Source organism: Cyprinodon tularosa, unplaced genomic scaffold, assembly GCF_016077235.1.
Source record: "Cyprinodon tularosa strain WSP-4 unplaced genomic scaffold, ASM1607723v1 ctg282, whole genome shotgun sequence".
In the NCBI taxonomy this organism is placed as follows: domain Eukaryota; kingdom Metazoa; phylum Chordata; class Actinopteri; order Cyprinodontiformes; family Cyprinodontidae; genus Cyprinodon; species Cyprinodon tularosa.
Genome location: NW_024038988.1, coordinates 635,578 through 658,318, shown reverse-complemented (window position 1 = coordinate 658,318; position 22,741 = coordinate 635,578). Strand labels below are relative to the sequence as shown.

The 22,741-nt window shown below is 39.3% G+C and overlaps 1 protein-coding gene across 2 annotated transcripts in view; it reads right to left on the bottom strand.

The window, feature by feature from the left end:
• ssh2a (slingshot protein phosphatase 2a) overlaps positions 1-22,741 on the bottom strand; it is a 63,955-nt gene that overhangs the window by 28,489 nt on the left and 12,725 nt on the right. Inside the window, exon 1 of one of the 2 annotated variants that reach the window (XM_038290493.1) lies at positions 3,698-4,250. The exons of the other annotated variant lie outside the window; for it this stretch is intronic. Within the exon in view, the coding sequence (XP_038146421.1) occupies positions 3,698-3,915 (218 nt within the window). The 5' untranslated portion in view covers positions 3,916-4,250. Of the gene's footprint in view, positions 1-3,697; positions 4,251-22,741 lie in introns of those variants that run through there. 2 annotated transcript variants of the gene reach the window in all.

Below are 22,741 nucleotides of genomic sequence, written 5' to 3'. Positions count from 1 at the left end.
TTAGGGAAGCAGACACAATCCTCACTATGTAAGAACCACACCACATAGCGGGCAGATAACTGGGTGACCCCCTCCTCCTCCAGCTCATATCCATATTAGTCACTGTGGAAAGGAGAGAGCAGGATATATATAGGGCCTGGCTCTGAACAGGGGCCGGCCCGGCGAAGGCCGTACGACTTTGAACCTCAGGCAAAAAAAAAAAAAAAGGATTTTAACTTTAAATATTATCCAGTTAATTAAAATGGCTGATTCACATTCTTACAAGAACAATTTAGGCATCAACAAGAGATATAGGAAAGTAAACAAGAAGAGATAGAGAGGAGGGTTAGTGATAAAGGAAGAGGTCAATCTGGGTCAAACTAAAATAGCCTACATTAACCGTTAACCAATAAACAAAACGACTGCTTATAGACCTGAGACACCTGGATAAAACCCAAGTAGGGTAAAAAGACCCACAAACACTCAGCACAAACGGCTCAAACTCTCCAAATAAACATTGTTGTCTCCACTTCCTCATCGAGCCTTTGCTGTGTTACTTGGAAGACGCCTGCATCAGAAAACCCCAGAGGAGGAGCGGAAGGACGGCTTCACGGGAATTTCTTAAATTGGCAGGATAACCGTGACGCTCCGGGTGCAGAGGACTCGCAGGTAACAATTAACTGCTGGGTTGTAATTACCCTGAAAGGTGCTGGTTTTAAACATTGTTCCACCTCCAAAGGTACGACACCTAGAAATAAGCTTACCTAAAAGCATACAAAGTTCTGAGCGATAACTTTAGAGGGGTAACAGAAACTTTATCTTAGCTCTGGCATGTGATTCCAGCACTTCCACCTCGGTAGGTTAACAGATATAGACCAGAGAAGCGGCTTCAAACACCCATATTAACACAGCAATCTTAGATAACATATTTACGGCTCAATCTTTTCAAATGCACCTACATAATGTTTATTAATGACTCTTTTTTAGCCTAATCCTAAAATCCCAGTTTCTAATGAAAATATCTAATCATCAAACACAGGCTAAAGATGCACTGATCCATTTCTTACCGATCCAATCTGATACACAAACACGAGCGTATGGGCTGATAAAAATGAATCGTAAAAAAAAGGAACACAGATTTTAAGCATCACTAGCTGCTGAGTGTGCTCTCCTCTGATGTTATCAATGTAGCAGTATTAAAACTAAAGCTCGCTGCAACTGATTAAAATAATATGACTGGATCAGCATTATTCTGATATTCCATCCAGCTAATAAGTCAATATCAGAGCTGATATCCGAGAATCAAATCAGTGCAAATCTACCTGAAGGAGCTGGACAAGAAGAGACAGAATATTTTGATTTCCTAAACCAGAAACTAACAATACTTCATACAATTCCTCATTCATTTTTAGCTTGGCGTCGCTAATTTTAACTTAAAAAAAAAAAAAAAAAAACTTATCAGTTGCATACACAAAAACTACAGCATACTGATATAAATTTGTGCAATTTAGGTGTTCCCTTAAAATAAAAACAGAATTAAAATTGCATGTTTGTTCACTGATTAACTCCTGAAAACAACATGGTGGCTATAAACGCATGAGATATATCCACATTTCATCCACGGCTCTGGTTTTTACTGGGGGTGTGCAAAATAATAGTCATGATGATGCATCGTGATTCTAATTTTCGTGATCTACTGCATCTATTCTTGACGGCAAGTATCGATTATTAATTTAAAAAAAAATGAATAAATAAAATTGCATGAATGGTTGGCGACCATCAGCCAAAAACAAGTGTAATACAACTTCCAGTCCAGTAGATGTTGCTGTGGATGTGTTGACGCACGCTGCCTTGTGTCACAAGCATTTCCGGCCGCGGGATACTGCTCCGAGTCATTCAAAACCAAAACATGGAGGAGAAAATATTGCAATACATCGCAATAATTCAAGTATCGTGATGCATCGTGATAGAATCGCATCACTTGCCTATGAATCGTGATTCGAATCGAATCGTGACTTCTTTGGCACTACCCACACCTAGTTTTTACCGAGGCAGTAAGTCCAGTTGCAGAGCAAAGGACTTGGATGATGCAGGGGGAAACAAGTCGCTCCACTGCAATTTTGCAAAATATAACAATTTCGAAACATTAAAACATTTTTTAATCACCAAAACTAGTTTTTTTTTTTTTTTCTAAATAGCTGTGTTTCCATTCAGCAAAATATATTTTCTGTTTTGGAATCTGCTAATAGACCAATTTCATGGAGACCAGAAATGAACCCCTCTAGATTAAATCCTAGAGCAGAGAACCAAAGTATCTGATCAGGTAAGATCTGTAACTGTAAATCTAGATTGTGATATTAAGTATAGAAAAAAACCCTGCATACTTGGGCCAAACCCACTCTAGATTCTTACATCTGTCATTTGCAGACATGTGACTGCCAGTAGATGGTGTGCCTTGCATCAGCCTCTTCCCATAAACAGCCCTTAAGCAAACATTTAGAGAGAAAAAACCAAGAACAAAACCCAAAACGTTTCTCTAAAAGCTGGTTCCAGCCCCAATAAAAATGCTACACGTCCAATTTTCTAAACCACAACATCATGTGTGAAGCAGCTGAAAAACAACGCGGTCCTGACACATCTCTCCTGAATAACATCAACACAAAACACATTCTAGTGGAAAAAAGACACAACAGCTCCGGTTGTTGATCAGCTTTCTATGGAAGCCCATTTCCGCCACTCTGTTAAAAAAATAAAATTTATTATCTCATTATTTTGAGTTACTACCTCATTACAATGAGATAGTAACTCAAAATAATGAGATAGTAGCTCATTAGAATAAGATAATTTATTTATTTTTTTAACAGAGTGGCGGAAACAGGCTTCCATAGATTTCCAACCTGCTGCTGCAGTAATACATCTTAATTGATTTGTTGTTCTTTTGAAGAGCTTATCAGAGCATGAATGTTTGGAGATGTCAGAGCAGGCTAGCCTTTGATCCGTTCTGAAGGGCAGACCACATGTACAAACCCTCTGAATCCTTTCTTGCATATCTCAAAACAAAAACACTAAACTCTGCAGACACAGCAGGATTGCAGATAAGACTATAGTCACCCCACACTCAGCCAAAACTTTCTAGCCACTTTATGCTCATTTGGGATTTTTAAAACGAGGTTGGCACCACAACATCTCGTCTCCAGGTGATTTTGTTTTTAATATCCACAATAAATTATCAAAGGGTGAGTCACAAGCTGAGCAAGAGTGGGAATTAATCCCAACAACTATGGTCAGGTTCGGATCAAACCATTTCCTCCACCCACAGATAAACAAAGAGATGAGGAGCAGAAAATACCTGATAATCCCTTTATGTGGCAATCAGATGATGACGGCTTATAAAAAGTACATTATTAGTCATGAAGCCTCCATTTATTGAGTTAGTTTAAATCCCAGGAACAGGTTGAGTGAGTCATGGCTTCAGTAAAGGCTCCAATATGTCTTTGTTAGGTCAAAAGGAAGCAATGGGATGCGTAAAGCCTGCTGCATCACCAGGAAATAGTCGGTTCTCATTGCAAAACTCATAAACGCAAACCAGAAAATACCCCCCACCTAAAAAACCCCCAAAACAGATCAACTGACAAATGTTGCAACAACTACTTTAACTCTCTGATGTATTTGTCATGTCATTAATTTAATGTGTAAACTTCTCAGAGGTTGAACGTACAGCTGGTTGATGTGATTCTTGGACCCCACCGCGTCGTCGTTGAAGTAGGGCACCATCTTGGCCCCGCAGCAGGAGCAGAAGCTGACCGCCGAGGAGCCGGACACCGTCCCGAGGGTCATGCCGGTGGCTGGAGGGCGAAGCGGCCGCTGGGGGAGAGGAGACGAGGCTCCGAGCGCTCCTGGTCGGAGGAAGAGCTTCTGCTCCTCTTTAACGGTCATGGGTTCCGACAAAAAAAAAAGCCGGGGTCAAACGAGTGTCTTGGTTGTGGACCGTGACGAAATATTCCCCGTGAAACCGAAAAAAAAAGTTTTAGAAAGCTGTTCTGTGTGTCAAACAGGGGGGCTATATGCGGCGCGGTGTCGCCCTGCTGCTGATAGTAGAGCCTGGTTTTCCATAACCTCCGAAAAAAGCGACAAAAAGTCCCAAGTTTGACTGGTTTGTGTGGCGTTTGGGCGACATCCTCCTTCTCTGTTACATCAGACGGACTCCATGCGCGTGAACAGTTGTGAGACTTGTGACTTGGTGAGTTCAACTCTCACTGAAGAAGTCAGAGCCAGAGGGGAGGGGGAGGAGCTTCCCGCATGTGCATTTCGGAAAAACCAGGAGCCAATCAGGAGGCAGCAGGAGAAAGCCCCGCCCACTGCCTGCAGGCACTCCACAGTAGGTTGATAAAGAAAAAAACCAAAACACAACAGCTCAAGCCACTGAAAAAATCAAAATCAAAACTGATTTTTAAATATTTCAGTTTAACATGGGGAAAAAGTCAGAATTCAGACTTTAATCTCATAATTCTGACTTTTTTCTCAGAATTCTGACTTTAATCTCAGAATTTTGACAGCTAACAAAAATGTTAGCATCAAGCTGTAGCCATGTCTGTTTTAGAGACTAAACAAGCTCTCTTGTTTTAATCACATTCTGCTCTTCCATTATTAAAAGAGCATCAGGGACCCCTCAGGCACGTAAAAATGTCGCCTAATTCTAAGATTAAAGTTAGAATTCTGACTTTTTTCCCCATATTAAACTGAAATATTTAGAAATCAGTTACCTATTTTATTTTTTCAGTGGCCCTAATCCTCTTCCATAGTTTTGCACTAAATATGTAAATGAGAGAAATTAATTAAACATAGACTGATTTATTTTGTTTTTTGTTTTTTTTTTTGAAATTTTGTTTAAAACAGCTCTATACAATTTCCTTTTTTAAAATGCCACCTTGAACAATAGCAATACATAAAAAATAGTAATCTAAACTGTATCAGTTCTAACATTATCTTTTTTTTGTGAATTTATAAATAAATTAGATATCAACAAATCAAAGTTTAACTTAACTTCTAGACGGACTCTAAATCAGAGGGTTTTTCCTCATTGTTAAGATTTCTTCAAAAGAGAAATCTTTTTTTTTTTTTTTGACTTTTGTTGTCATCTGTACAGGGTTTATACATGAATGAGGCTACGTTCACACTGCAGCCTGAAGTGACCCAATTCCGATTTTTTTGCCCATATGTGACCTGTATCTGATCTTTTTATGACAGTCTGAACGACACAGATCGGATTTTTTCAAACGCGACCCAGGCCACTTGGATATGTGGTCCTGAATCCGATACGTATCTGATCTTTTCAAATGCGACCTGTGTCTGTACGGCCAGGTCGCATTCATCCGACCTACACGTCATTGATACTTGACAAATGTTACTAAATGTTACTAATCTGCGTCCTACTAAGCGGAGGCGGGAAAAACTAACAACCATGGCGGAAGATAACACAGAGAGCAGTCAATAGAGAGCTCAGTGAGAGCTCTGTACGGACGTTGCTATTACTGCCCCACAAAACGCCATTGCAAGAAATCTGGCTCTCTTTCTTTTTGATCTTCTTAAAAAGATTTCGTTCGTAATGTGCCTGCTCCTGTTGGAGAAGAACTTAAAGAACGCAATATACGCTGCGGTATTACGAGTCATGTTTACTTCCGCAAACACTGAGGACGCTTGCTACATGTGACGTCATCGCGTCCTCGAGTGCGCATGCGGGACACTTCGGTTGAACGCTTTCAGTTCACACAGTAGATCACATACAAGTCGCATATACTTGGAAGTGTGAACGGACATGCAAAAAAATCCGATTTCACAAAAAAATCGGAATTGAGCATTAAGGCCTGCAGTGTGAACGTAGCCTAAGTAACTCTAATTTAATGCTTTTTAATGCTCTTAGGAATAATTTTAATGCCATCACCAAGTACCCACTTATATAAATAAATAAAAAACTCCAAAATCCTGCGTCATCTTTACCGTAGACAAGCTGCAGCCATTTCCCACATTCCTCATTTTCTGCCACTTTTTGTTGAAATTTGCATTTTCTCATTCTCTAGATTTTTTTCCATCTCGAGCTTCTTTTCCGAACATACGGCTTTTCGATCATTCTGAAGCAGTTCCGCGCAGATATATTGCAATATTTCTTATTATGATAAAAAAATCTATAAATTTTTCAGCATTTTAAATGCCACAATAATCACATTTAATGGATTTTAAGGGCAATTAAGGTCTTAATTTTGAAAATAATAATTTAATGACTTTTAATGACCCGCGGAAACCCTGTATGTAGTAGGATATTGAATTAGCTCAGTCCCGATCCACACTCCATTTCAGTTGGTGGAGGTAATGCATCAAAAAGTTGCTTGCCAACTGCCATAAAACACAATAAGAAGAAGAGGAACAGCTCGACACAAAACATTGGTGTGGTTGCTGTTTACACCTGAGATTTATTAGTTCCTCCTCAATTACTCACTGCGTTCTTATCAGGAATATATATATATATATATTTTAATCAGGAGCACACTGCCTTTATTGTTTGGGAAACGCTCAGTGCTTTTAGTTTACTATATGTCACATGACTGTTTGCAGGACTGATAAGAGTCCTTTGCTTTATTTGAAGTCTTTTTTTAATAATACGAAGTATTTTGCTTGTTGAGCAAAAAAAAAAAATGCAACAAAATAGTGATATCATCTACATTTTGCCATACATTGGCTTAAAGAAGAGATATGCACAGAGCATGGTAGAAAATAACTGAATAATTTACCCAGCTGGAGATTTTTTACTTTTAACTTATTTAATACTATAAATGTTAAACAAATCAATGCATTTGTAATACCAAGGCTGGATTATTGTAATTCTTTACGACCAGGAAGTTGGCAAACTATAATTACCAACCCTTCAGCTGATCCAAAATTTCTAAGCCAGAGTTCTGATGAAAATTAAAGAGATCGCTGCATGCATGTTCTGTGTTGGGAATTGCTGTTAAGTCAACAACTCTAATGAAAGCACAAGTCAAGCGAATATCTACTGTTGCCACATGCTTATCTAGGAGGAGCAAAACCTGCAAAGTCAGTACTGGATGCAATCAGCTGGTTTTCCTCAGATAGAAAACTTTGAACCAGTTTGACCGAATGATCAGATGAAACTGTCTGTGAAGAGCCTTAAAAGCTAATGTGATGTGAATTGGTGCTATATGATTAGACTGAACTTTTACACAACAGAATTAACAGCCAAACTTATATAAAAAACTTTCCTGTGAACAAAACAGGAGGTTTGGGAACCAGTGCATTCAGCAGCCATGCCTCGACGTCACATAAGGCACATACATTGCCGTTCCTCTGGTCTGCCGGCTTCCGTAGCGTCGTGATCGCGCAGGTGCGCGCTTTCAGGAAATCCTATACACTACTGTTTATGCTCTAAAAACATTCTAAATGACTTCGTTTCGAGTAAATTATGGACGCTACCCACTCAGGACACTTGGAATACATTGGACGAGCAGTATGGAGGAATATTGAAACATTTTTTGTGGACTTTTATGGACCTTTCTGCCTCGGTCACCATAGACCTCCATTATTTGAATGTCAGCAGACAGCAAGAAGCCTCCCAGATCTCCAGATGCATTTGAGATATCAAAAAAGTACTCCAGAGTGTTGTTCAGCATGGGGGTGAGTAGAAAATGAAGGCTAATCATGTTTTGGGTGTACTATTCCTTTAAAGGTTTATTTTGATTAGTTACTGAATGGTTGTTTTGTTTAAACTGAGACTTGCGTAACATTTGTTTTCATCGTGTCATTTTAAAATAAATGGTAAATGAGAGATGAAAAAAGCAATATTGGCTCTTAAGAGATGGTGCAAAAATATCAGCAGCACATATCAGGGATTGGTAAGCCTAATATCAAAATAATCAGCATCGTCCTTAAAAAAACTTGATTGGAAAATCTCAAATACAAGATATATATTTTTTAAGTATGTCATTTTTGCTTAGACATATAATATTTTTATTTCATCAGGGGGAGAAAAATTGGCAAAGATGCAAACACACGTGATTAAACTTTTATTTTTTAATGACATAACCCTGATATATTCTTCTTATTAAAAAGGTGAGTTTAATTTGTAGATTTACAATTAAAGAGGGAGATCATATTAAAGGGGGGTAGAAATAAAATACAACTTTTCATATAAAGATTTAAAAAATCATTTGTGAATACTTTTGCAGGTCACATAGATAAACATTCTGAGGATGCAGCCGATGGAGCTCCTCCGTAACGGAGCGAGTCAATAGGGGATGTAATTGTATTTTTGTTAATATAACAGTGAATTAAATCCACATGGCGTTTGGGGCTGCAGTCAGACTTCAAATGTCCCTCCACCCGTTTCTCACGACAAACAAAACTTTGTGGTTTGGTTACGTAAGGTGAGAGAGAACAAATGAGAAACAGGCTGAGCTGATCTGCAGTATGTGGTTGAAGGCCGATAGCAGTGGGACATTATGGCCGCCGGCGGATGCCGTACATAAACAGAGATTTTCTTAAGATACAATGATTGGACTCCTTTTATGGCCCGTTTAGCGTTTTATATTCCATAGCTCTGCCAAAGCATGTGGTTTTTACGTAAGCTGACAGCAATCTGAAAACGCATCCCCTCCCTTTTTCTCACCACTGTGCGCCAAGTGTCCTAAACCGCAAACTAGAACCATCTGAAGCAGATGACCTGCTTGACGAGGTGGTGGAGCTAAGGAGGAGTTAATGTTTGAAAATGATTCACTGGAAACGTTAAAAGTCTGACCCAATAAAACGGGCGGCTGATCTACAGCGCAGCTTTGACTCAGGAAGCAGGGGGCTTTCCAGGCTGCTGTTATGCTTTTCTGTGAGGTCTAGGTCTATGTGAGAAACACGTTTGTTTTTGTCTTCTTATTTTGACATAAGCTTTTGTTTGCACTCAGCCTGACTCATCCAGCAGCTGCTCACCGTTCAGTGCTTTACTCACAACTAAAGAAGGAAATCAAACCTTAAAAATCAACACACTGTTGATAGAGATCAACCAATACGGCTTTTAAGGAACGTACAGATTAATATGACATCAGTCTAACTCATGCCTGACGTTTTTTAGTGCAGCTGATAATGATCTTTTCTCCCTAACTTTACATTCTAAAACAGATAACACATTTTACAGTTTAAAATCGATACATTTATAATGAAAATACCGGATATTGATGACAAATAGGGCTGAAATAACCTGAAACTGATTAATCGTGATTGATCAATTGTGAAATAGTCGTCAACAAATTTACTAATCGATTAATCGTTAGCTGGAGTATAGACTCCAACACGCGCCTTTAGCTGACAGACCAACCCACTAATGCTACGTTCACACCGGAAGCAGCAGGAGCAGCAAAATCGCGTCTGCTGCTTCATTTTTGCTGCTTGTACGTTAGTTCTGATGCGCGGCTGAAGCAGCTTTGCTGCTCTGGCTGCACGGTGCAAAAGTGGGTCTGACGCGCGTTGGGCGGAGCTACTCTATCCTTTCTCTGCCTTGCAGCTATATTTGCTGTGATCAGTGGGAATAAAGTAGTTTTAATATGTTTTTAAGTGGGAAAATCTACCTGAAAACTTAATCAGTGCAGTCAGTTCATCCAGATTACCACCCTGCCTTCCAATATTCTTTTCTGTCGGAGCCGCTCACACCCCCACATACCAGCGGTGCGCTGTCAGTAGGATCCCATTCAACAGCAGCCTCTGGCCGGGTCGCCTCCTCGCGGTTCACCACGGCAGCTGGTAGGTGTTTTTCATCTAAATAATCTAAACTGCAGGCACCAGGATAATAAACGCGAACATATTCTGCCGGCAGATTTCTGCATTTTAAGTTAATTTATGCATCAATAAACTGTTTCAGAGGAGTGATCACAGCGCTCTGTGTCATCAGCGATGTGTCTCTCTCTCCCTGTCAGCTCCCAGATCAGCTTCTCTGATTGGTTGACGCGGTGCGCCGAGCAGCAAAAGTTATTTTTCCATCTTGAGCTGCAGCACGTTTGCAGCGCGTCAGATGCTTAAACGCTCCCGACGCGCTGCTTCAGCTGCTCAAAAAGCGCTACGTGACATTTTGCAGTGCCTTGACGCGCGTCAACCATTGCATTTGCATGTAAACTCGCTGCTTCTGCTGCGCCTGCTGCGTCCGGTGTGAACGCAGCATTAGAGCAGCAACTATACTAAAAATGAAAAAAAAAAAAGAAGTCTAAATATTTTGCAGTGAAGATAAAAATCTTTTCGTCTGTCAATATCTATCCAGAACTTCTCCAGTGGAAAATAATTATTTTCACTTGGTTTAATTTTGCAAAAAGTCTTCTTTAAGGAACAGTTAAAAAACAATCCACTGGACTTTGTTTCAAAGTTTGAACACGAAAAGCTTCCAGGAAGCTTTTTTAATTCAGAATGTAAGAAATGACATCGAGTTCGAGGCTTTATAAAGCGGAGCAAAAACAAAGCCTTGTTTTGGTTCAGAAAAAAATGCAAACTAACGGACGATCGGGTCCACCCTTTTGGAAAGGGGGTCGTTTGGCTTATTTGGTAGCCTACAATACTCGATACCTGTCTAAGTCTCATAAAGGGGGTCGATAAAGGGAATTTGTCCTGTCTGAAGAGGCGAGGTCTTCTGTTCCCCTGCAAGAGGCTGGACGTGCGATGATGGAGGGAAGGAATCAACTAAATTGCTGCATTGTAGGTTTTTGAAAGCTAAAATCTGAGTCCACCCCCCCTCTGTTTAAGGTTGGTTTTTCTTTCTTAACACATCTCTCACACCTCCTATTTTCTTTGTCAAAAAAGTGAACTGCTGATTCTTTAAGGAACCTCTTGCTGTCTGATAATTAATCAATTAATTGAAAAAAAAAATCAACAGATGAATCAATCTGCAAAATAATGGTTATTTGCAGCCATAATTACAAATCAATAACAATATAAAATACCAAGATAAAGAAAGAGAAACTATCAATAACTACATTTTCAGAGCAACCTGATAAAGTGCCCACATCATCAACACTCCAGTAACTACATGTTTTTATGACGCATCATGATTCATTTAGAAATTAGGAGGAACTGAGTATCCAGAGGCTCTTCCTTCCCCGAAGAATAAAAGATGACTAGAATTCCAAGCAATTGAAAACATATTTCTATTTAATGTTATTTAAAGGAGAAGTTCGGTCATATTTAGAATTCAAACTTCTGAAAGTCCTTTAAATATAAACTTATTACAAACTGTTCAATAAATGATCAGTGTTTTTAATTCAGAGTAATTTTCATGTGAATGTGCTTTACTGGAGGCATCCATGTTTGTCAAAGAACACTACTGCCACCTACTGGTTTGTGACGTCACGGTGCGGTATCGGCTGTTGATCAAGTCCCAGTGCTGTATCTGGTGTTTGTCACAACGCGCTATTATCCAAGTCATCTTGAAAACATTCTTCTTCCAAATGTTGGCTACATATTACGGGTTTTTTCTCTGGCCAGAAGTTCGATGGCAAATCCTCCCTCTTCAAGTTGGCGATCCAACGACCAACCCGTCCGTGGAGGATCAGGAATCAGAAAGGTGTTTTTTCCACTTTTACCCGATGTATTCCAGCATCCAGCTGCCAGGCACGTGGGCATTGTCAGTTTCACTATAGCTCTGGTGAATTTCAATGGTGAAGTCCTCTGGAAATCTTCAATAATTGTTGTTGATTGCAGATGTGTCTAGTAGTTCCCATTGATTTAGCTTGTAAAGCGGGGAGAATGGCGCTAGGCTTACCGCACCGTGACGTCACTGCTGGAAGATGGCAGGAGGGAGGGGCTACTATATTTGGACAAAAATGGCCGCTCTCAGACTCAGTGGTCACAATGAAAATTAGTGTTTTTATTTTTTTACTGATTCAAACTAAATTCATTAAAACACTGTTTTAGTTTTAGGTATAAATATTAGGGATGGAACTGTTTTTAAAAACCGTCCGAACCGTTCGGTTCGACTGTCTCGGTTCCATTCACGTGTGTTGTGTTCGGTTCATGCACTGCTCCTTTTTCTCATAGGTGAAGCGTTTCCACTCCAGAGCAGAAGGTAGCGGTACTGCGACCAAAGCCAACCACCAGTAGTAAACAAGAAGATGAAGAATCGTAGCAGCGTAGCCGGGTGTAGCAGAAAAAAAACAGTTGTCGTGGAGAATTGTGTGGGTATGGCGAGTGGGAAAGAACAGGAGATGGAAGACGCGCCAGCAGCACTTTATAGGTCTGCTGTACGGGACCACTTTGCATTTAGAGTGACCTACGATGACGGCGGAAAGAAAGTTGTGGATAAAAACAGTGTGCAAGCATTGTGCAACACGTTTTGTTTATGCTAACAGCAACATGACCAACATATCAGGCTAAAAATCAACATATACCGAACCGAACCGTGGATTTTGTGAACCGTTTCACCCCGAATAAATAATAATCCACTATTTATTTCTTGCTGACCGTATATTTCCTTTAAAAGGAGCAATTTCCTTAAAAACTCTTAACTTGTTGAAATGTTTTCAACGGTAAATTATTCATATTGTGCAAAATGACCATATATCATCCTATTCATTTCCATAGATTGTAGTATTACAAAACCACAATTTCCCCATTGTGAGATAATAAAGGGTTTTTCTATTTTATTCGACTCTATTGTATTCTGTTCTATTCTAAACAAAAAAAGTCTTTTAGTGGTACAATGCCAAAATATGTTCACAGTAAAAATAGGTGTCAATAAATCTCTGTTATTTTCTTCATTGACCAAAACCATGTTTGTGACATGAAGCCTTATTCATATCCTAAAATTAGGGATGTACGATATAATCGGCCCCCTATCGATATCGGCCTGTATCGGCCTTAAAACTGAATATCGGACATCGGCCACCCCACCGATATTTAACCCGATATTTGATCAGCTTCTGAGTTTCTAAAGTCTAAAAAATAAAAAATACTACTTCTTCTTCTTCCACAAAAACTTCTTTTTTACAGACTTAAAAACTTCTAAAGACGAGGGAAAAAATATTGATACATTAAAAATATCCCAATATCTTCATATGCTGATATATTGCCATTTAAAAACACCATATCAATCTCTTTTACTAATGAAATATTGCTATATGTCATCGTTATGCTACGAAATCCCCCGAAAATTCACGAAATTTTGCCATATTTTTATATGTTGATATATTGACACGGTATCGATCTATTTTACTAACAAAATCTCACAAGAATTTGCAAAATATCACGAGAGTTTGTAACAGAACGATGAAATTCTCGAGATTTTGAAAGTAAAATAGATCGATACCGCGTTTTTAAAAATCAATTTGATATCAGCATATGAAAATATATTTGAGTTTATTATTTTTCAAAGTGTCAGAAATGGATAACAAATCTGCTATTTTCAATGACTACTTATTTTTGTCCAGCTTTAATATGGGTATCGATATCGGTTATCGGCTACATGAGTTTTAAAATATCGGCATATCGGATATCGGCCAAAATCCCAATATCGTGCATTTTGATGAAAAATATGCCACATTCTATTCTGATGAGGAGAACCAAATAAAGACTGGATAAATTAAAATTAATTAATTAAATTTAATTAAATAAAATTAATTAATGTTAGGTTAAAGAACCGGAAGGGAAGTCCCGAGGCGGAACTGCCTTCAAGGGGACTTAACTTCCTCATTTAACATTAGGAATCCATATTTAATGATAAAACATTTCTTGAACCACATGAACACATAAGAAACGCTGTGATTGTTTAAGGAACTCCCTGCCCTGCGATATTTTGCACCAAAAAGTTGTTGACACTTTGGTGGCAGCAAGGCAATATTAAGAAAGCTGTTCTAAATACATAGCAGAGAACAGCCGTCGATGCGGCTCCAATTTTGACGTCACAGATTAAACAACCGACACCTGCAGGGCTGCGCTTGGCTTCCCACAAGAAAACTCTCCCATCACATGTTGTTAGGCAAGTTCTGAGAAAAAAAAGAAAGTTCAAGCAGTTGGTCCAACACACAAACAGACATCATGCGGTCTTGTTTAGTGTCATCAAATTAACCAGCACAGTGGAAACTTATTTTTCTGAGGGCTGGTAACATGAGAGCGCGGCTCAGAGTTGTAGCTGAGCCCCGCCGCCGGTTGCACAACCGCTTTTTGGCAGCGTGGTTCCTTCTGCCGCCTGCGGTGAACAGGCGGAGGCATTCAGGTCAGTGGTGCTCTGCGTGTCTGTGTGGAAGCTCCGGCATTCAGCTGTCTGATAAGTCAGTGATTGATGCCAGCTGTCAAACACAACCCCGAGCTGGAGATAAGCTACTGTTGGCCCTGCGTTATGCTATAAACACACCTAGTCTACACTAAAAAAAGGTTTTTACTGCACTTTGAAAACAACAACGAAAAAAAAAAATGCTGAAACTGTAATTATGATTTTAAAAAGCTCATAAAATGAGTCCTCGAGATGAAAAACAAACCAAAGAACAGATTAGACTCCAATGCCTTCAGTTTAAATATTTACCAGCTACACAATCCCCTCGCTTGTGGTAGGAGCTCTTATCCTCTGGGAAACAGGAAGACCCTTAAAGCAGCCACAGGAAAACAACAGTTTGAAGAAACAAAGGGAAGGTTATACTCAGAATATGCATATATGTATATATATATATATATATTTTAACCTTTTCCCTATTTGTTCTCCACCATAAAATCTCAAAGGTGAACATATTTTAATTGGACTTTCTATTATAGCTGAACATAAAGTAGCCTTATTGGGACGAGGAAGTAAAACATGGTTAAAAAAGGGCGTCTGAAAAGTGGTTTTCCGTCCATCCGATAATCTGAGAGGTTGGAAAGACAGCGGACAGATAAGCGGACCAGCGGAGGCCAACGCAGGACAAACAAGCATTCAGGCAAACCTAGCCCCCCCCCTAAAGACACCCAAATTATCCTAATCTAACACACATGCTTTTAGACCATGGGTCGAGGCAGGGTAACCGTGCATGAGCCGAGATCACTCTGCTATCAAGCGATAAAATGAAACTGCATTCAGATGTTACATAATCATAAAAACTCCACCTTTGTGTGATTTTATCTGTGATTAAATCCAGCTGCTCTGTGAAGGCCTCAGAGTGTCTGCAAACTGCAAGCTCTGCAGACCCATCAGGTCTAGTTAGTGGTTGACGGGCAAGTGACTTTCACATTTCATTTGCCCAGAAACAATTTTTACTTGCCCAGTATAATGTTTGATAAATATAGTTCCTAAAATTAATTTTTTTATAAACAAATCAACGAACCATGTTGGTTTTTTAAATGTTTTTTTTTTGTAATTCAGTAAGTTTCCAGGTTCCTGGTGTGTATATGCATGCGTCAGATAATGAATGAACTCAAGCCTACATTACCGTGTTAACATGCTTTTCAATCCTTCCTGCACATTCTTTTCAAACTAAACTTTGCTTTAAACTGTTGTGTGCTTGGAAAAATATAAATTGTAATGTTAAAAATCTAAAAAAAAACTTGACAGGTAAAAAACTTACACTACTACTACTCACCAATTTAACATGTTTAGCTCTGTAACATTTAAATGTACCACTCCAATGTCTAAGAGAAAAAATTTAATGAACATTTTTTAATGTATGACCACTGTACAGAAGACTGCCATATGATAGAAATATTTACACTGTGTGCATACAATCATTATTATTATTATTTTTCTAATCCCTGACTGATCATTTTTAATCTAGCGTGTATTATAGTATAAATTAATTCATCATCCAGCTGCTGCTCTGCAGAATTCTCTCCCCAAGAGCTGAATCACTAACCTGACTCCGCCAGATGGATTTGCTCCGCATATCCATCTGGAAACCTTCCGTTGAAGTAATTTTGGAAAGGGACGAAAATACTGGTTAGCTGATTGGCCTATGTTGGTGATAGACGGGCCAAATAAACCAATCAGATCAACGAAGCATATGACGTACTAACAGAGCGACGACGAAAACACAACCACAAGCCAGGCTACTCTTGCCGAAACCAGTCGGGAGAAGAGCAAAAACATCTTTTCCTCTGAGAAAAGCCTCCAGAGCAGTGTTTTGCTCTTCTTTCAGTGAAGAAATACTCTGTAATTCCGATAAAACTTGCTCGATAGCCACGCTAACGCTAGTTTCATCGGCTGAAGCCTCCATGTTCTTTAGACTGAACTGTCGCGCTTCTCGTTGCGTCACACCTCAACCCGCCTCAAAGCCAACGCTGATTGGACGTTCGTTTGGTGAACGGCTCCAAATTTTCTTCAACGGAGAGTCTCCAGACTGATTAGCGAGTGAAACCTTTAAAGCTCGCGAGATCAGGATGGTCTCACGAGGCTACTGAATCACGCCATCTAGCGAAAAATCACGCGGCTTTTTCAAATCACACGAGAATGTGTGCAAAACAACAAAAATGGCGCCGGCAACGCTTGTGGGTCGTTTTCAGCGAATGTCGTGATTTTAAAGTAATTATGAGTGATAAATAATTTTTTTTTTTTTTGCGATCATTGCACTTGCCCGGCGGGCAAATGCAATGAAATTTGTACTCTGCCGACAATAAAAACTACTTGCCCCGGGCGATCGGGCGATGGTTAACATCGAGCCCTGATTATACAACTGTGTATGTATAAGCAAAAACATGGAGGGTGTTAAAGCGCATCTCTCTTCCCGTCAGATCCATGAAATTGCAGCTGAATTGCTGCATAGTCCGATTAAAATAGACCTGGGCTCTATCCCAGGCGGACCAATGCACACCCTCTTGTGTAAAAACATGTCGTGTGATTTAGTGTGTTCTGGCCTTAAGAAAAATTATGCTGCAAGGCGGCTGTGATTAATCATTTCAATACAATAAGGTTCATGGTTTTAATGTGGAAAAATCCGTAGGAATACTTTCGGTGCAGTAAGTCCGAGTTCAATTCGACTAACTCGAACAATCAAAACGAGCTTTAAACGCATCTGATTCTTCTTAAACCGCCTGAATGCGCAGCAGTGGTGGCAGGGCTCCATCCTGCACAGCAGGTGTATTAAAAGAAGATGCAAAGGTGGACAGTGGAGAACATGTCGGCACACGAGGAGCTGCAGGCTGAGAGGCCTCCTTCTGCAGGGCGGTTAGTTACTGCAGCTCGCTCTTCTTGTTCCAGCAGCAGACTCTCTAAACTCTCGGCTCGATCAACCTGCTCTGCACGTACACACCTGGGGGTTGGAGCTGCTCGATCGCTCCCATTACGTGAATCCAGAACAATACAAAGACTCGTTAGGCAGGTACCTCTGACCGACTGCCGTCACAGACAATCCGGTTTGTTTGCTGTATTTAAAGTAAGGACCTCTTGATGCTTTGGGCTAAATATCTCAAACAAGCCGTGACTATTTCTGCAGGCAAACGACTCTAATCAAACAATATGGTGACGCGTTACGGCTTCGCATCAGGAAATGCTGCACAGCGTGGACACAATGGACAGAGAGGGCTGCTAAACAAGGGCCCTCCTTCATACTGGCTTCTCTTATCTCGCCTGTTTATGACTGTGGCAGGAAAGTAGCACATGTTCTCTTGGCCCAGATGTCGCTTTAAGATTTGCTCAGAAAACTAGTCCGATATTTTTAAAGCGATTTAGCATGAAGCATCTGATCCCCCCAAAGAACTAGTGCAGAAGATGAAAACTGTGATATCTAACAAGTATTTAGGCCAATAAATGACTTCTGCATACATTTCTGCAGGAATCATAGAAACCATGTCAGACTTGTTTATTGAATTTCAAACTGAACCCTAAACCTCTAAAGTAAAGGTTTGCTGCAGGGCTAACGGTTCATAAATATGCATATACTATGACAACAGAAAGAGGCATTTCCAGGAAATCAAAGCTTTGTAATGGAGACGATCTAAAGTGCTTTGGGGGCCTTTCTGCAGCAGTTTGTGAAAGTCATTGGCTGCTTCCACTCTTCATCATTTAGGATGCACCCAGTGACAATGGAAAATAACGAAGAGAATTAGGACCACTGGAAAAAAAAAAGTTAACTGATTTTTACATTTTATTTCAGTTTAATATGGGAAAAAAGTCAAAATTCTGATTTTTTTCGCAGAATTCTGACTTTTTTCTCAGAATTCAGACTTTTTTCTCAGAATTCGGACTTTTTTCTCAGAATTCGGACTTTTTTCTCAGAATTCGGACTTTTTTTCTCAGAATTCGGACTTTTTTTCTCAGAATTCGGACTTTTTTTCTCAGAATTCGGACTTTTTTTCTCAGAATTCGGACTTTTTTTCTCAGAATTCGGACTTTTTTTCTCAGAATTCGGACTTTTTTCTCAGAATTCGGACTTTTTTCTCAGAATTCGGACTTTTTTCTCAGAATTCAGACTTTTTTTCTCAGAATTCAGACTTTTTTTCTCAGAATTCAGACTTTTTTCTCAGAATTCAGACTTTTTTCTCAGAATTCGGACTTTTTTTCTCAGAATTCAGACTTTTTTCTCAGAATTCGGACTTTAATCTCAGAATTCGGACTTTTTTCTCAGAATTCGGACTTTTTTCTCAGAATTCGGACTTTAATCTCAGAATTCAGACTTTAATCTCAGAATTCGGACTTTAATCTCAGAATTCGGACTTTTTTCTCAGGATTCAGACTTTTTTCTAAGAATTCAGACTTTTTTCTCAGAATTCAGACTTTTTTCTTAGAATTCAGACTTTTTTCTCAGAATTCTGACTTTTTTCTCAGAATTCAGACTTTTTTTCTCAGAATTCTGACTTTTTTTCTCAGAATTCTGACTTTTTCCTCAGAATTCTGACTTTTTTCTCAGAATTCAGACTTTAATCTCAGAATTCTGACTTTTTTCTCAGGATTCGGACTTTTTTCTTAGAATTTGGACTTTTTTCTCAGAATTCGGACTTTTTTCTCAGAATTCGGACTTTTTTTCTCAGAATTCGGACTTTTTTTCTCAGAATTCGGACTTTTTTTCTCAGAATTCGGACTTTTTTTCTCAGAATTCGGACTTTTTTTCTCAGAATTCGGACTTTTTTTCTCAGAATTCGGACTTTTTTCTCAGAATTCGGACTTTTTTCTCAGAATTCGGACTTTTTTCTCAGAATTCAGACTTTTTTTCTCAGAATTCAGACTTTTTTTCTCAGAATTCAGACTTTTTTCTCAGAATTCAGACTTTTTTCTCAGAATTCGGACTTTTTTTCTCAGAATTCTGACTTTTTTTCTCAGAATTCAGACTTTTTTCTCAGAATTCAGACTTTAATCTCAGAATTCGGACTTTTTTCTCAGAATTCGGACTTTTTTCTCAGAATTCGGACTTTAATCTCAGAATTCGGACTTTAATCTCAGAATTCGGACTTTAATCTCAGAATTCGGACTTTTTTCTCAGGATTCAGACTTTTTTCTAAGAATTCAGACTTTTTTCTCAGAATTCAGACTTTTTTCTTAGAATTCAGACTTTTTTCTCAGAATTCTGACTTTTTTCTCAGAATTCAGACTTTTTTTCTCAGAATTCTGACTTTTTTTCTCAGAATTCTGACTTTTTCCTCAGAATTCTGACTTTTTTCTCAGAATTCAGACTTTAATCTCAGAATTCTGACTTTTTTCTCAGGATTCAGACTTTTTTCTTAGAATTTGGACTTTTTTCTCAGAATACTGACCTTTTTCTAAGAATTCTACGGTGGCCCTGAAGTGCAAACTGCAAAGTGCAACTACATTAAGAAAAACAAAACTATATAAAGCAATGCGCAACTACATTAAGAAAAACACAATTACATTAACCTACTGGAAAAGGTAGGTACCAGTGGGAAACATGAGACATCGCTGATTGGACGACGGCGCCGTTTGACCCTTGAACCGGAAGTCATTCTGCCTGCTGCGGCTTTTGAAAACATGGATATTGTCGGCGCCCCAAACATAGCTGCCGTTATCCAGGAATATTTTGAATCAGGACATACGTACGAGGTGATACTGGATATGCTCAAGACTAATCACGAAATTTCAGCTAGTTTGCGTACACTGAAGACACACTTAAAAGAAGCTGGACTGTTCAGACGACGCAACTTCCGGTTCAAGGGTGAAACGGTGCCGTCGTCCAATCAGCGATGTCTTATGTTTCCCACTGGTACCTACCTTTTCCGGTAGGTTAATGTAATTGTGTTTTCCTTAATGTAGTTGCGCTTTTAGATTTGTAGTTGCAGTTTGCACTTCAGGGCCACCGTAGAATTCTGACTTTTTTCTCAGAATTCTGACTTTAATCTCAGAATTCTGACTTTCTTCTCAGAATTGACAGATAACAAACATGTTAGCATTAAGCCAGAAATCTGAGATTAAAGTCAGAATTCTGACTTTTCCCCATGTTAAACTGAAATAAAATTTAAAAATCAGTTAACCTTTTTTTTTTTTTTTTCAGTGGCCCTAATCCTCTTCCGTAATTTTCAAACTCTGTCCTGACAAAAAGCTTCAGCAGCAGCCATGTGTGCGCTGCTGCGCTCCTGTTTTTGCCATCAGAGTGAGGACAATTTATCCAGTTTTTATCATCAAATTGAAGACTGTTGGTAGCAAAGTGAGGAGTTTGTTTTTTGCTGACTGGTTTAGGGTTAAAGTGTGAGTTTAGTTTGGGTCAGGATGAAGTTAGACCTGGTAATGAAAGGGCTGAAAATGGCTGAAAATCAATGGAAGTCAACACATGGTCCTCACTGCATATAGCAAAGTCAGAATGGGTGTGTGTGTGGCTGAGATCCATTATTGCATTGCATAAATGCCTCTGTGCTGTTTGACTTAGTCTTTAACACAAAAGGAGCTAGTTTAGCAGTTGAAAAAATAACTGCACTGTACGGGAAGGTCCACCCCCCCACTGCGATCTCAGCGGCCCCTCCTGGCAACCACGGCTAATTGGATCTAACTTCTTATGTAATACGAATCAGAGGTCATGCAACAACACCTCTGGCTGCACCCTTCTTAGTTAGAGTGAATCTGAAATGAGGAGCTGGGTAACTGAGCCAAACCATGAAATGATTTCCAATATCAGGCGGAGGGGGGTGTTTGAATACACCCTTCCAAGGGTGAGACTTTAAAAGTTTAAGTGGGACCACATGGAGAATAGTGGCACTCTGACATGCAGAGGGTTGTCCTCATTCCATACACTAAAAAAACTGAGCTAAAAATAGGAAAATATTTACATTTATGGTAGTTACCCTTAATTTGAAGAGGTAAATTAAATTATTTGGGATTTGCCCTAAAAATAAGATAATCTCGTCTGCTTGGCTGTGTGTTTCCTGGACGGGTATCTCTGTATCTCTGCTTGTCTTCTTCAACCCCAGTCGGCCTCAGCAGATGGCCGCTCACACTGAGCCTGGTTCAGCTGGAGGTTTCTTCCTGTTCAAAGGGAGTTTTTCCTCTCCACTGTCGCTACAAGCATGCTTAGTGTGAGGGATTGCCTTCGGGTCAATGAGTCGATGCAATCAGCTGGTTTTTCTTTGATAGAAAACTTTGATCTGATGAACTGTAAAGTATTAACTACTTGAGATGACGTGTGTTGCGAATTGGCGCTATAGAAATAAACTGAATTGAATTGATTGAATTGTTAGTGTTCAGCCATCTGACAGGTGGGGTCACGTGCAGTCGAGCCTTTTTCCCCCCTATATTCATCCAATTTTAAATATTCGTCTCTTTCATTCATTTCCCTGTGAAGTCTTTATAATTTGACATTTCTTTTAGTGCTTTAAGCCCCCCTGCAGCGCTGCAGCCTCCACCATCACTAACCACCATATTTAATACTAACATGATTTTCACACAGAGCCTCCATGACGCTACCATACCTGCTCCTTCGCCTCCAAAGAAAGCCCCGCCTCTTTTTCCAACTAGTTGCATTTCATTTAAAGCATTTAATGCTTTGTTTTATGCATCTAAAGCACACTTTAATAAATGATGAGTATGTTTTGGTGATTAGATATCGTTTATTTTTTTAAAGTGCAGAATCCACCCCTCTGTCCGCGTCCGTCAGCTTTGGTTACTGCAGCAATTTGTTTGTTAAAAAAGAAATATGTAAATATCTAAGTTAAATATACCCTACAGTGTTTTGTTTTTTGAACATGCATGCATCAGTGCATGTTATAGAGAGCAGAGAGCTCTGACGGTTGGTATAGATTAACTCTGCGGTATGGCGGAGCTCATGACTGAAGGCCTCAGCAGGATCCTTTCAAACATCTCACTCTTACAACTAGATCCCTTTACTATAAAAACGTCCAGCAGCTTAATAAGCAAAACAATGACAGTGATAGGTAATAGAGAAAAGCTCATAAAATAATGTGTTTTTCTGATAAAGTTAAACTTATAAAACAAGTTCTTGCAGAATCATATATCAGCTAAGCCTTAAAACCCACTTTTCTAGACAATCCTTGATTTTTAGTCATTTATTTTATTTTGTTTGTTGCCTAAAACGTCCTGAAAGAACTAAAATGATCCCCTCAAAACCATTGTTTTAATCTGAAGTCCTCCTATGCCAAGATGCTACATCAAACAATAACTACAGTGATAAGGAAATAAAGTTTTACTACCCCTATAAAAGCATGAGACAATGAAACAACAAACCTAGATGTCTGCTCGCTCTACAAAGCCCCTACAGTCCAGGCTCCCTCTCTAATGACGGCCGACTTCCCGAAAAGGAATATCAAATTTGCACAATCAACAATAAATGTGTGGAGCAGATTTGTTTTCTTCAAAGCGACGCCTAAACTATGCTGC